Raw genomic sequence first — 13,276 nt, forward strand, 5'->3', positions numbered from 1 at the left:
ATATATCTCCCAATTGATACGATATTCCCGGACCTGTATTTCCTATTATGATTTTCTTGATAGAGGGCTGCTGCTCACAAGAAAGCTATTAAATCAAGAGTTCCAAATGGTGAAAATCATCGATCCGTCGTAAATTTTACGGACACCATCACGAGTTTGTTGGCCGTTATGGAATATCTGTTTCATTATGTCGTAATTACAATCCTGTTCCCTTTTCACGAATATGACCTACCGAATTAGACTATTTACCGGGTTTGTAATAACATGAGCAACACGACGGGTGCCACATGTGGAAAAGGATCTGAAGCCCCTGAGATCACCCCAGTTTTTGGTGGGTTTCGTGTTGCTTAGTCTAGTTTTCTTTGTTGTATCTTGTGTTTTATTATTTGTCTTTTTCTTTATTTAGCATTGTCAGTTTATTTGCGATATATGAGCTTTGACTGTCCCTCTATAGTGTCTTTCGTCTCTCTTATGTATCTCAATCAGTAAACTAAGTTAAGAGTTACAAGTTTTTGTCATGGACTGATTCTAAAAAATAGTTTAATCCCACCCGATATTCAAATGCGTTTCCTTTGTCGAATGGTTTGTCTTGTGTCATACATACATTTTATTTTATTGTTTCGAGAATAGTGTTTTGACGTCTCAGTTTTCGAAAATGATATTTTTAAGGGTTGATATATAAATAAAGGCAACAGTAGTATAGTCATAAATCGAATAAGAGAAAACAAATCCGGATAACAAACTAAAACCGAGGGAAACACATCATCTTATATTTTCAAACTATGTATCCTATAAGACAGAGCTGTTTTAATACAAATTAAGCTTATTGTCCTCTTAAAAACTAATTTAACCCCGACACATAATTACGTGTCTGTTCCAATTCATAACCCTCTTAAGGGATTAATTGCCCTATGTCTTATCGAAATATCTCCTTTTTTTTTCTTTCTTTTTTTAGAATTCAGTGTAATTGGCTCAATTAACAGTTGTGAAACAGTTAAGAAAATTTATTATAATAATGAATCGAAATAGTTTAAGAAAAAAATCTGCCCCAATTTAAAAATCTATTCTGCTGTAAATATACTTAGTATGTTTATTTTGTTATATAATAGTGTTCAATGTTAATAATGATTACCATCATATATAACTGGGAATTTCATGATAAGAAGCTAGCAAAATATCAATTTCCTTGAAATATGTTTTTTTCTAGTAAAGATAAGGGTCTTTCTGGTTGTGATTTTACATATTTTTTCTTAATCTACTAGTCTCAATAGTTAAATCCATCACATATTCATTAGATTTGTATAGTGTGTGTTGCATTGTCATTTGTTTTTTTACACTTGTTTCGGGGTTTTTTTCCACTTATAGTTGATGTGTTTCCCTCGGTTTAAGTTTGTAACCCAGATTTGTTTTTTTCTCTCAATCGATTTATGACTTTCGTACAGCGATCTACAGTAGTATACAATGTTGCCTTTATTGAGTTTGACTTCTATTTTGATTATTAACAGTGGACGAACTAATGAAGCGTAAACAATAGACCGTTGTAACTCTTTTAACATTTAATAGCGCTGACGGAATTTTTTGTTTGTTCACGCCAGAGGGCATACTTACTATTAAAAAATTATTTCGAGCACATTACTTATTTTTTTAAATACTGTCTATCAAACTATACCATGCAGCTAGAAAATGCATGCAAACCCATATTATGTTTCAGTTTTATTCGCGATGTATAGAAAATAACCTTATAATACTGATAACGTTTTTGCTGCATAGTAAGGGGGAAAACAGGAGGAATTGAGTGCATACACAAAATAAAAGCGCTTCTGATTTTCAGAGTATTCTTTACAGTCCTTAGCATTGTACAATTTCCCGAAATCTACCTATAGAACAAATTTCTTCTTCTTCTTTTTCTTCTTCTTCTGGCCTCTCCGCGTCGTTCTTGGAGACCTTTCCAACCCAATTCGTTAATTATGTCCGTGTGTAGCGCTTGATGATGTATCGCGCAGCCCTCCTTTGAACTTTTTTAATTTGTTTCTGTGTGTGAATATACCGATTTAAAAGTCTGTTCATGTTAAGATATTTAAGGAAATTATTATCTGTGAAATTATTTTACATTACGAAGTCTAGACTTAACCTGTTTCGTTTGTCATTTGAAATTACATAACTTTCGAATATAAACTGGTACCCATGAACCCAATTTTAAATGATCAAAACTGAAATATTAATTAGAAATTAAGTGTTTATCTGTTTCCAATAAACAAATCTTACCACAACATTATTGGGTTACATCATGTTTGCTTGTATAGAAATTTTACAATTGAGCTGACTTGCAATAAATTAAAGAAACACGACACCCATTGATAACGATCGAATTTTGATGTGTAATTACAAAAATATATATCGATTTTGATGTTTAATTAAAAAATATATCATCTGTTATTAAAGAAGAATTTAGAAATGTATGCATTTTTGATTGTATTTATAGCACTAATGTGACTTGATTAGCATGATAATATAATTCGGAGAAAACACTGTGCGATATTTTTCATTCTTATTTCTTAAGACGGATAAAAATACCTAATTCAAACATACTTCTTGCAATGATTGATTTTTATAGTGGAAATGAACGCATATTTCTTCTATGATTATTTTGGTGTATTTGAAATTACAGACACAATTATTTTTATTGATTCTATCAATATACAAATCAGCATATATTGTATGATTTCCCAATGTGACCAGGAGTTTCTTAGAAAGTATACAAAGGGATAGCACTATCCCTTCACTTCACGTTTATAGATATTGTCATGTCACTAAGTTATCTTAGGTTGGTGATAATCGATTATTCGAATATCATTTTGGTATTCGATACCCGGTACTATCGAGCGAAACCCGAGTACCGTACTCGTTGACATCCCCTTAACTTTACGTTCCGCTATATAGATGATGTTCTCTCACTAAATAATACAAAATTTGGTGACTATATTAAACGAATCTATCCCATCAAACTAGAAATAAAGGATACTACAGATACAGTTAAGTCTGCCACATATCTTGACTTACATCTAGAAATTGACAATGAGGGTCGGTTGAAAACAAAACTTTACGACAAAAGAAATGATTTCAGCTTCCCAATTGTGAACTTTCCATTTCTATGTAGCAACATTCCAGCAGCGCCTGCATACGAAGTATATATCTCCCAATTGATACAATATTCCCGGGCTTGTATTTCCTATCATGATTTCCTTGATAGAGGATTGCTGCTCACAAGGAAGCTATTAAACCAAAAGTTAAAAATGGTGAAGTTGAAATCATTCCTTCGTAAATTTTACGGACGCCATTACGAGTTGATTGACCGTTATTGAATAACCGTTTCACAGATGATATCGGATATGTACCTTATGTCGTAACTACAATCTCCTTCCCTTTTCACGAATGTGATCTACCGAATTATACAATTTACCGGATTTGTGATAACATAAGCAACACGACGGGTGCCACATGTGGAGCAGGATTTGCTTACCCTTCCGGAGCAACTGAGATCACTCCAGTTTTTGGTGGGGTTCGTGTTGCGCAGACTTTCGTTTTCTATGTTATGTCTTCTGTACTATTTGTCTGTTAGTCTTTTTATTTTTAGCCATGGCGTTGTCAGTTTATTTTCGATATATGAGTTTGACAGTCCTTCTACTATCTTTCGTCCCTCTTTTTTAATATCCATGCATTTGTTTAATAATTTCTTAGAAAAATATAAACAATGCTTTGAAAATATCATGTGTCCTAATCAGGAACGATCAAAGCCGAATATTTTAAAGCCAAGGATGTAAGAGAATCGAAACAGTTGATCCCAGGCATAGATTACTTTAGCCGTATTTGGCACAACTTTTTGGAATTTTGGATCCTCAATGCTCTTCAACTTTGTACTTGTTTCGCTTTATAAATATTATGATATGAGCGTCACTGATGAGTCTTATGTAGACAAAACGCGCGTCTGGCGTACTAAATTATAATCCTTGTACCTTTGATAACTATTTACACCACTAGGTCGATGCCACTGCTGGTGGACATTTCAACCCCGAAGGTATCACCAGCCCAGTAGTCAACACTTCGGTGTTGACATGCATATGAATAATGTGGTCATTTTTATAAATTTCCTGTTTACAAAACTTTGAATTTTTCGAAAAACTAAGGATTTTCTTATCCTAGACATAGATTACCGTAGCCGTATTTGGCACAACGTTTTTGAATTTTGGATCCTCAATGCTCTTCAACTTTGTACTTTTTTGGCTTTATAAATATTTTGATATGAGCGTCACTGAGATGAGTCTTATGTAGACGAAATCTAATAATTATGAAATATTGACATACTAATGCATTAAATATTATATTCCCAAAAATAAGCTATAACCTAGCGATGTCGACCTGTTTATAATCATATTTTAAAAAAGTTTAAACATCACACAAGTATCAATTGAACTTATAATTGACAATCTTTAAAAATCTGTGATTTCGAGGGTGTTATTGGGGTTTACAACATAGATAATAATGTACCAAAAAAATTAAGAATAGATAGAAAAAATAAAAAATAGGCCACAACATACAAATAGTGATGGGGGTTCTAATAAATTATGTAAATAAATATCTGGCTAATTCTATACAGAATATAGAAAAATAGCCCTCACGATTAAACCCCATGTTATATTCTAACATGCGACTATCATTGTTATATATTAACTTAGTTAACCCACGTTTGATACGCATTTGTTAATCCACATTTGCTCGGTAGACATGGAAAAGATTGTAAAACTTTTACTGTTTATAATATCTCACGCAGCAATTCCATGTTTTGGACAGGCGGGTGGAGGGGATGAGGCAAAGACTCTTGTCACTAACCTGTTTTCAAGTTATAGTACTATGGTCCGACCTAACAAGGATTATTCGGAACCGATGAACGTTTATCTAGACATGACCCTTGTTGGTATTAATGGTTTAGATGAAGTCGAGGGTAAATTAACAACAACTGGTTACCTATCCGTTAGATGGATCGACGAATATTTAGTCTGGGACAATGATATCATGCAACTGTACATTCCTCAAAATAAAATATGGAAACCAGATTTGACACTTAAAAACGGCTTTACAAAATTGACCACACTTGGGTCCGATTTTATCCTAGTCCAGGTTATGCAACTGGGATTTGTATGGTGGCAGCCGTTCGAGGTTTTCGAATCTAAATGTTCGATTGACATTACACACTTTCCTTTTGATCAACAAACGTGCGACCTTGTTTTTGTAGTTTGGTCATACTTCATAATGGACGTGAATGTTACAAAAGGTACCAACGGAATTGAAACAGAAGATATGGAAGAAAGTGCACAATGGAGCATAGTTTCAACTTCTGCAAGAGAGGATAAAGAAGGAACAGAGTCAAAGGTCACATTTACACTTACAATACAACGGAGCTCTGGGTATTATATTTTCAACATTATCATCCCAGTTATATTTCTCGGACTACTAAATGTGTTTACCTATGTCCTTCCAGCGGATAGTGGAGAAAAGATGAGTTACGCTATGACTGTTTTCTTATCATTCGCCGTGTTCCTGACAATCGTAAGTTCGGAATTACCCAAGTCATCAGGATCCTATTTCGGATATTATTTAATGGTCTTATTAAGTTTTGGTGTGATAACAGTTTGTGTTACGGCACTTGAGCTCCGCCTGCATCACAGTCAGCGCAAGGTGCCAAGTTGGATAGAAAAGGTGATGCAATGTGCATGTTGCTGTTGCGAAGACAATCGCGTCGATGATTTGGGAAACACTAAGAGGAAAAAGCACGTGACTTGGTCTGATTTTATCGCTTTTATAGATTTTGCAATGTTTTGGATTTTGTTTATGTCATTCGTAGTTTTAACAGTAATTGTAATGATTATTTTGAAACTTAGGATTAAAATGTGATTTTGATTCGTAGAATCGTTTCTAAGGATTTATCTGTCTGCTTTACATGTGTAGCGAGGTTTAAAAATAGACAGAATGTAATGGGCTCGAAGATTGTTAATGCTTTGTCATAACCGGGGTCTTTATATCTCCGTTCTGCAATTTTGTATACTATTTTTCTTTCGTCTTTGTCTATTTTGTACATTATTCTTTATTCTTAGTATTTTAGCAGCCATTATTATATCTTCTTTATTATTGTGGTTCTATTTCTGCATTATTTATTTTGTTTGCCTTTCTATTGCACTTTTTGACCATTATTCTCTATTCTGTAAACCCCAGTAACTTGTTTTTGCGCGATCTATCTTTCAAACATAATTTAATTATATTTAAAGTAAACGTATGGTATTCGACAAGTAGAATTAATTCAATTTATCGCACCGCGGGTAAATTATGACGTTATGATTGGTTTAACGCCGTCACGTGGTGACCCCCTATGAGACCGTAGGGGGGTAGTAAATTTCATAGGGGGTTCATGACGCGTTAATGGTGACGTCATTTATTAATGTTGTTGTGTTTCATTGTTATTTTTCAACAAAACGCAGCAGAAAAATTCAAGCGTGCGATAAATTCGTTATACGGTAAACTTCTGACCCCCTACGGATCCATAGAGGGTGAATAAAATTCATAGGGGATTCGGCCTCCGGAACATGTAGGACAACCGGAAGCGCCTGAGTAAGGAAAATCAATGTACTGTAAACAAACAAGAACAAAAACGGAATGATGGTGTGATTAGCATACGCAACTTACATTTCGGAGTAGTTGAAACAATTAGTAGATGTCTGACAGATCTGACAAGCGCACATACGCTTACAACTCATTATTGACATCCTACTAAAAGGACATTATTTTGCTGATATATCGCAGAGAAAAGAGTCACGAAATTTTGCTTTTTAAACGAACTGACGGACAGAGAAGAACTGACTAGTGTTTGCTTAACGCCCGAATGACAAATACTTCATTCGTATTCAAGACGAGAACGAATACACTTTCAACAAAGGGGGTTCGTACGAGATTCAGACTTCTGAATAAAAACCAGCGTGACACTCTACCAACATGATGCAATTTTACGTATCATTTCGACTACATGGATTTTACCGTCGAATGGAAGGAGGCATGGCATTACAATATATAAAAATCACATTCAACAATGACTGGGCTACTCATTTCCTTCATATACAATACAAGAAAGTAACTCAATCATCCGAAATTTTCTTATAACTGTATCATTTCACTCCTTGACGAGGTCCTTATTGAAAGTTTTATTTAACAAACATCTGGCGGAAATTTGAAATTAACTAAGTATTTGCTCTTTTTTAAACAACATATATTCAAACATCAAAATATTATTCAGTGCTTATAAAACATATTTGATATGCCTTTGTCAAACTTAAAATAAACTAATGTCAACGATAAGTAAAATGAATTAATTTATATAATTAAAGGTGCACTAGCTTCGAGATATATAAAAAATATAAAGTTTGATTTTATTCTGTTCAATCAATAATGAAAGTAAAATAGTGAAATAACAATTCGCTTTTTGCAGCCAAAAAGGTTCAATTTTGTCAAATTACGTTAAGAAACATTGATAATAAGTTGTTCATTTGCAAGTGAATGAGTCAACCTCTTTAAATCCGTATTCATGTGACCTTCAATTTAATCCCTAGCTAGAGATTGACAACGCATGCATTGTACGTGTACTGGTTATTTAAAGAAAAAGAATGTCAACAATGAAAGTGAAACTACGGTAAATCATTTGATTACTAATTCGATGCACATAAAATCATTCTTATACGGTTAAAAACAATGAGAAACATCTATTTTTAATCTATAAAATCAAATCAAACAGACCTATAAAAATACAATTGCACGTGTTGGTTTAATCTATTCATATCTTTATTTATGTTTACATCGCTTATATGGTCATCTGAGGTCAAATCAATAGTTGATTAGATGGCGTCTGGACTAAAATACACACGAAACGAACCTATATATTGTCTACCACATGCTCTTTAAACTGTTCATTTTAGACTTTTGATAGTTTGGATAAATGTTTTACATTGTTATAAATCAAACATGAGAATTTGAGTCAAATCGGTGACCATAAATTTGACAGCTAGTGCCCCTTTAACATAGTTACTTGCAAAACAAGTTTGGTTTGGGTTAATAATAGCTTATTTATTGGGAAAATCTTATAATTTGGTGAAAGCTTACAAAAAGTGCACAGTATTTAAACTTTAAAATTTGATAAGTAATATGATAAAATGCTGTAATAACCTAGAACTATGAACACACTTATACTTAATGTCAATAAAAGGACTTTTTCAAAAATAATTCAGTAGAGAAAAGATATAATAGGTATGAATTAAAGGCATTCAAAACGTATGACAAGGGTGAGCTACTTGTAAGATCTCTGTCGCTCACAAATATCAAAACAGGCTACTAGTATATCAATGTTTATGTCATTCAACAACTACATTATGATTTAAATGAACTAAATAAACTAACTGTGCATGGGGTAATATAGCAGAAATTTAATAAAAATCAAACATAAAGATTGCCGCATTATTCTCAAGTCTTTTCTCTCTTTCTTTTCGGTTTAATTCAGTCAATTGTAAACACCTTTGTTTTAGTTAAAACCAGGACAACTTACGAAACTATCTATTTGGACAAATATAGCATTTGAATTCGTCTACAATTATTGTTATATCGAAGGAACAGAAAGGTTTTGGTGGCAGCGTTGAAATATATATATTAACGGTTTTTCCCCCTTCAAGTCGTTATATCATACAACGGGCATGACACTTGAGGCGTTGTCAGTTTATTTTCGATTTATGAGTTTGACTGTCCCTCTGGTATCTTTCGCCTTTTGAGACACCATATTGCACACCCCCATTGCGACAAGGCATATACATCTTTTGTTACCGGGCTGTTGCAGCACTAGTGTCATTGCCCGACATGATTAGTCCAGATGACCATATTTCTTTTCACCAACCAACCAGTGTAGTTATGAAGAAGCTAGGCATTAAACTTTAGAAAACAGTGAGAAAAAGAGTTATTTCAACGAACTGTCGGACAGAGAAGAACTGACTAGTGTTTGCTTAATTTCATAAAAATTAATCCAATAGAAACCTTGGACAAAGATGGTTCGCCAGGGACTCAAGACTTCCAAATGAAAAATGATGCAATTTCGTCTCCTTTCGAAAATATTCGGCTCCAAAGCATGGATTTTACTGCCGAATGGAAGGAGGCATGACATTACAATATATCTAATTCCTTAAAATAAATGAAGAAATCAATGTCTAGTAATTGAATTGACACAATTGTTTGTCCCAATAAAAACTGAACAGCCATCAGAGATGAACTATCGGCACCTAAATAATTTTAATGCTCTTCAACTTCGTACTTTAATTGGCCTTTTAAACTTTTTTTTATTTGAACTTCACTGATGAATCTTTTCTAGACGAAAAGCGCGTCTGGCGCAAATACAAAATTTCAATCATGGTATCTATGATGAGTTTATTTACGAACAATTAACCATAAAATTAAGACTGAACAACACGATCAGATTTAGAAATAGGTTTTGAATTCGAATTTCAAAATAGGGTCAGCATTTATGAATTATACTATATAATTTATGTTTTTGTAATGTGCTTATTTGCAAACTACATATATAAATATCATAGTTACTCATAGTATAAAGTATACTTGTGGTAGTAAGTCCATAGTACATCAGTAAAGTATAAACAAATAAAAAATTATTTTGTTTAGTCATTTTTACAAACTTATAAATAAATAATAATAGTGTACAAATCTCAGGCAGCGTGAAATACCAATTATCAAGTCTTGCAAAGTGATAAAACCTACAACCTCCTATAATCGACGTGAGCTTACTTCCAATAAACGAGCGAGCCGTTAAAGGTAATATCAAAGTTAACGCCCTTCAATCTGTTTAAAAAGTGATTGAAAAATCTCTTTCCATCTCATGTATTTTGAGAATTCAGAGTTTTTTTTGTGTTTTTTTTTTCAATTATGTTTTGGTCACATTAGCATGTAAACACAAGGTGATAATCCGTTTGCCAGTGTGGAAAGAAATAAGTACCGAACAGGTAAAACATTCTGTTATTCATTGTAATGGAACAAAATTCTAATTTGATCTATAAATAGTCATGGTGTAAACTACATAAAAATATCAAGTCAAAATCTTCAAGCATGACGACAAAAATGTTGAAAACTGAATATTTAAGTGAGTTTTTTATGTCCAAAAAAAAAAAAAAAATTAACTCTGCACAAAATCATTAGACCGGAACAAAATAACAACTTGATCTGTAACTTGTCATGATAAATCTGTATACAATTTGATAAGACTGTCATTCAATAAGGAGAGGTTTAGTAAAATAAAACCAGGTTTAATCCACCATTTTCTACATTTGAAAATGCCTTTACCAAGTCAAGAATATAACAGTTTGATGTGTTTTATCATTGGATTTTTCCATTTGATTAGGAACTTTCCGTTTAGAATTTTCCCTGGAGTGCAGTATTTTTGTGATTTTACTTTTTAATTATCAAATCAACATCTTCAAGAATGACAAACAAAACTACCACTTAAATATTCAAACAATTTACCTAAGACAAGAAACAAAAATGTCATTTTGTCTTTTAAATAAAAAAAAAGATTAATTTCCCTTTGAACAGAAATCTACTAATTAATAAGTATTTCATCAAACATTAAATTATAGGAAAAGGGCTTTAAATGAACAAAGAGAAAAGGTTAAATCGTGAAAATTGAACTTGACCTGTAACTTGTCATGATAAAACAAAATAATGAAATATCAAATAAAAATCTTCAAGCACAAAGAAAAGTCTGGAACACTGATTTGCCGGACAGACAGACGGACTGAATGCAAACCTAAAGACACCTTCGACTTCGTCGGTAGGGGACTAAAAATAAAAGATACAGGGTTTCTGAACCATGAATGCTGAATACAGGTGTATGCGTAAGAACGTTCAACAGCACACTATTTAGATCAAAATGCCATGCATAATACTGAACTAAAATACAACATGAAGATAAACCAAACTGATCTACAATCTAGATTGACACAACTAAGCCAAAGCGATCTTCACTCTGGACTAATTTTTATGGTCTCTCATTTGAAAATAAACAACTTTTTTATTCCCTTCCGTTTATTTCCACTTTTCTTTGTAATTTCCAGTTAAACAAATCTTGGACACTAATATGTTCAAACCGTTAATTTGCAAGTGTGAGATTTTTTTATAACATCAATATATAGTCAAGCTATTTATCTCAATCAGAAAAATAAGTTTTAAGTTTTTTTTAATCTGATGATGCCTATCAACAGATCTAAACGGGTTAGGCTATAAATTGAATTGAGTTCTATCTCCTGTCTATTTTTTTAATTTGCTTCAAAGGATTCTACATGAGAAAAAAACTACCAAGTCAGGAAAATAACAGTTTTTATCCATTCGTTAGATGTGCTTGAGCTTTTGATTTTGCCATTTGATTAGGGACTTTCCATTTTGAAATTTCCTCGGAGTTCAGTATTTTTGTGATTTAAGTTTTTTTCAATTTGGCTCAAAAATAAGTCACTATACTGTAAGCAGAATTATAAAAAACTTTTGTTACTCTTTCTGGCAACATTATGCTTTAAGCATGTTTCAAATATATATTGTAACATACATAGAAAACACCATTTTTATTAGAAGAAATAATTCAAAAACGCAAATTTCAATATTTATTTTTTAACAATTCAATATTACTATCTTGCTCCTTCCAAATGACAACTACAGTAGACATATTTAAAGAAAGTCCTAAAATTCATTTTCATAATATCAATATAAATTGAAAATAAAATGAAATTGACTTATAGTATGATTTATTTGATCACCTTGCACTTTCACAATGTGACTGGTTTGCTGAGGCTTTTCTATACCTCAGGAATAGATTACCGTAGCTGTTTTTGGCAAAAAATTTAGGAATTTTGGTCCTCAATGCTCTTCAACTTTGTACTTTCTTTCGCCTTTTAAACTTTTTCGGATTCGAGCATCACTGATGAGTCTTTTGTAGATGAAACCCACTTCTGGCATACAAAATTTAATCCTGGTATCTATGATGAGTTTATTTTCTACATCAGTTGCTAAAAATAACTGACCAGTTAAAAAGTTTAGTTTGATTCAACAAATTGTAATTTTCATAGAATTTTGAATAAACTCTAAAAGCTGGAGAGCAACACTAACAGACACGTTAGAGTAACAGGATCCAGCATCAGTTTACACACATAGTATCATCTGGTTTCAACTATAAAGTATTGAGGCCCCTCATGGGGGGGTCCTAGTAATCACATAATCACCATTTTTTTGCCAATATAATCACATAATCATTAAATATTTGCTTATCTTTAGTAATCAAATAATCATAAACTAAAAATACAGTCCTAGGTAATCAAATAATCATGAAATATTTGGCTTAATAATCAAATAATCATTAAAAAAACGGCCAAGTAATCACATAATCAAAAACCCCATGAGGGCCCTCAGTATTGTAACCAGTAAACTAGTCAATAACAATGGTCCAGCAATAGTAAACATAAGAGTTCAGACTTTAAATTCTTTAGTTTTCCTATGAAAAAGGTGTCAGGTCATGTAATAAATTGACGTCAGTACTCTATCTTTAGATGTAGAAAGCTAATCTATATAGGTTTCACCTCTAACAAGAATGTGTCCATAGTGCACGGATGCCCTGTCCGCACTATCATTTTCTATGTCCAATGGACCGTGAAAATGGGGGAAAATCTCTAATTTGGCGTTAAAATTAGCAATATCATATCATCGGGAACATGTATACTAAGTTTCAAGTTGATTGGACTTCAACTTCATCAAAAACTACCTCGACCAAAAACTTTAATCTGAAGCGGGACAGACAAACGAACGAACAGACAGACGCACAGACCAGACAACATAATGCCCATAAATGGGGCATAAAAATAGATTATAAGCATGAATTCTGAACCAATTTTCATTAGTCTTTATTCAACAACTTTAGCTCATATCTTTTGTTTCTTAAAATGCGTTCTAATCATTACTATTTTTAATGGTTTTCCTCAAACTGCTTAAGACATTAAACATATTACTATGTGAGAAATATTGGTTTGAGAAATTACGGTATTTTTTATACTGTAAATTCAGAAATTATTGCCATGTTTTTATTTTTTCGAAAAGTGCAATGATGGTTATAATCGCAGTAATTTATACTCTCATTTTGAATTATTTT

The 13,276-nt window shown here is 32.6% G+C and overlaps 2 protein-coding genes across 2 annotated transcripts in view; one reads left to right on the forward strand and one right to left on the reverse strand.

Annotated features, from left to right (window-relative positions):
- Positions 1 to 13,276, reverse strand: part of LOC143056740 (uncharacterized) — a 415,780-nt gene that overhangs the window by 271,998 nt on the left and 130,506 nt on the right. The gene's annotated exons all lie outside the window — the stretch shown is intronic.
- On the forward strand, positions 4,791 to 5,955 carry LOC143056785 (neuronal acetylcholine receptor subunit alpha-10-like). The gene has a single exon (XM_076229948.1). The coding sequence runs from the start codon at positions 4,909 to 4,911 to the stop codon at positions 5,947 to 5,949; it is 1,041 nt and encodes a 346-aa protein (XP_076086063.1). The 5' UTR covers positions 4,791 to 4,908; the 3' UTR covers positions 5,950 to 5,955.

The sequence above is a fragment of the Mytilus galloprovincialis genome, chromosome 13 (assembly GCF_965363235.1).
Source record: "Mytilus galloprovincialis chromosome 13, xbMytGall1.hap1.1, whole genome shotgun sequence".
In the NCBI taxonomy this organism is placed as follows: Eukaryota; Metazoa; Mollusca; class Bivalvia; order Mytilida; family Mytilidae; genus Mytilus; species Mytilus galloprovincialis.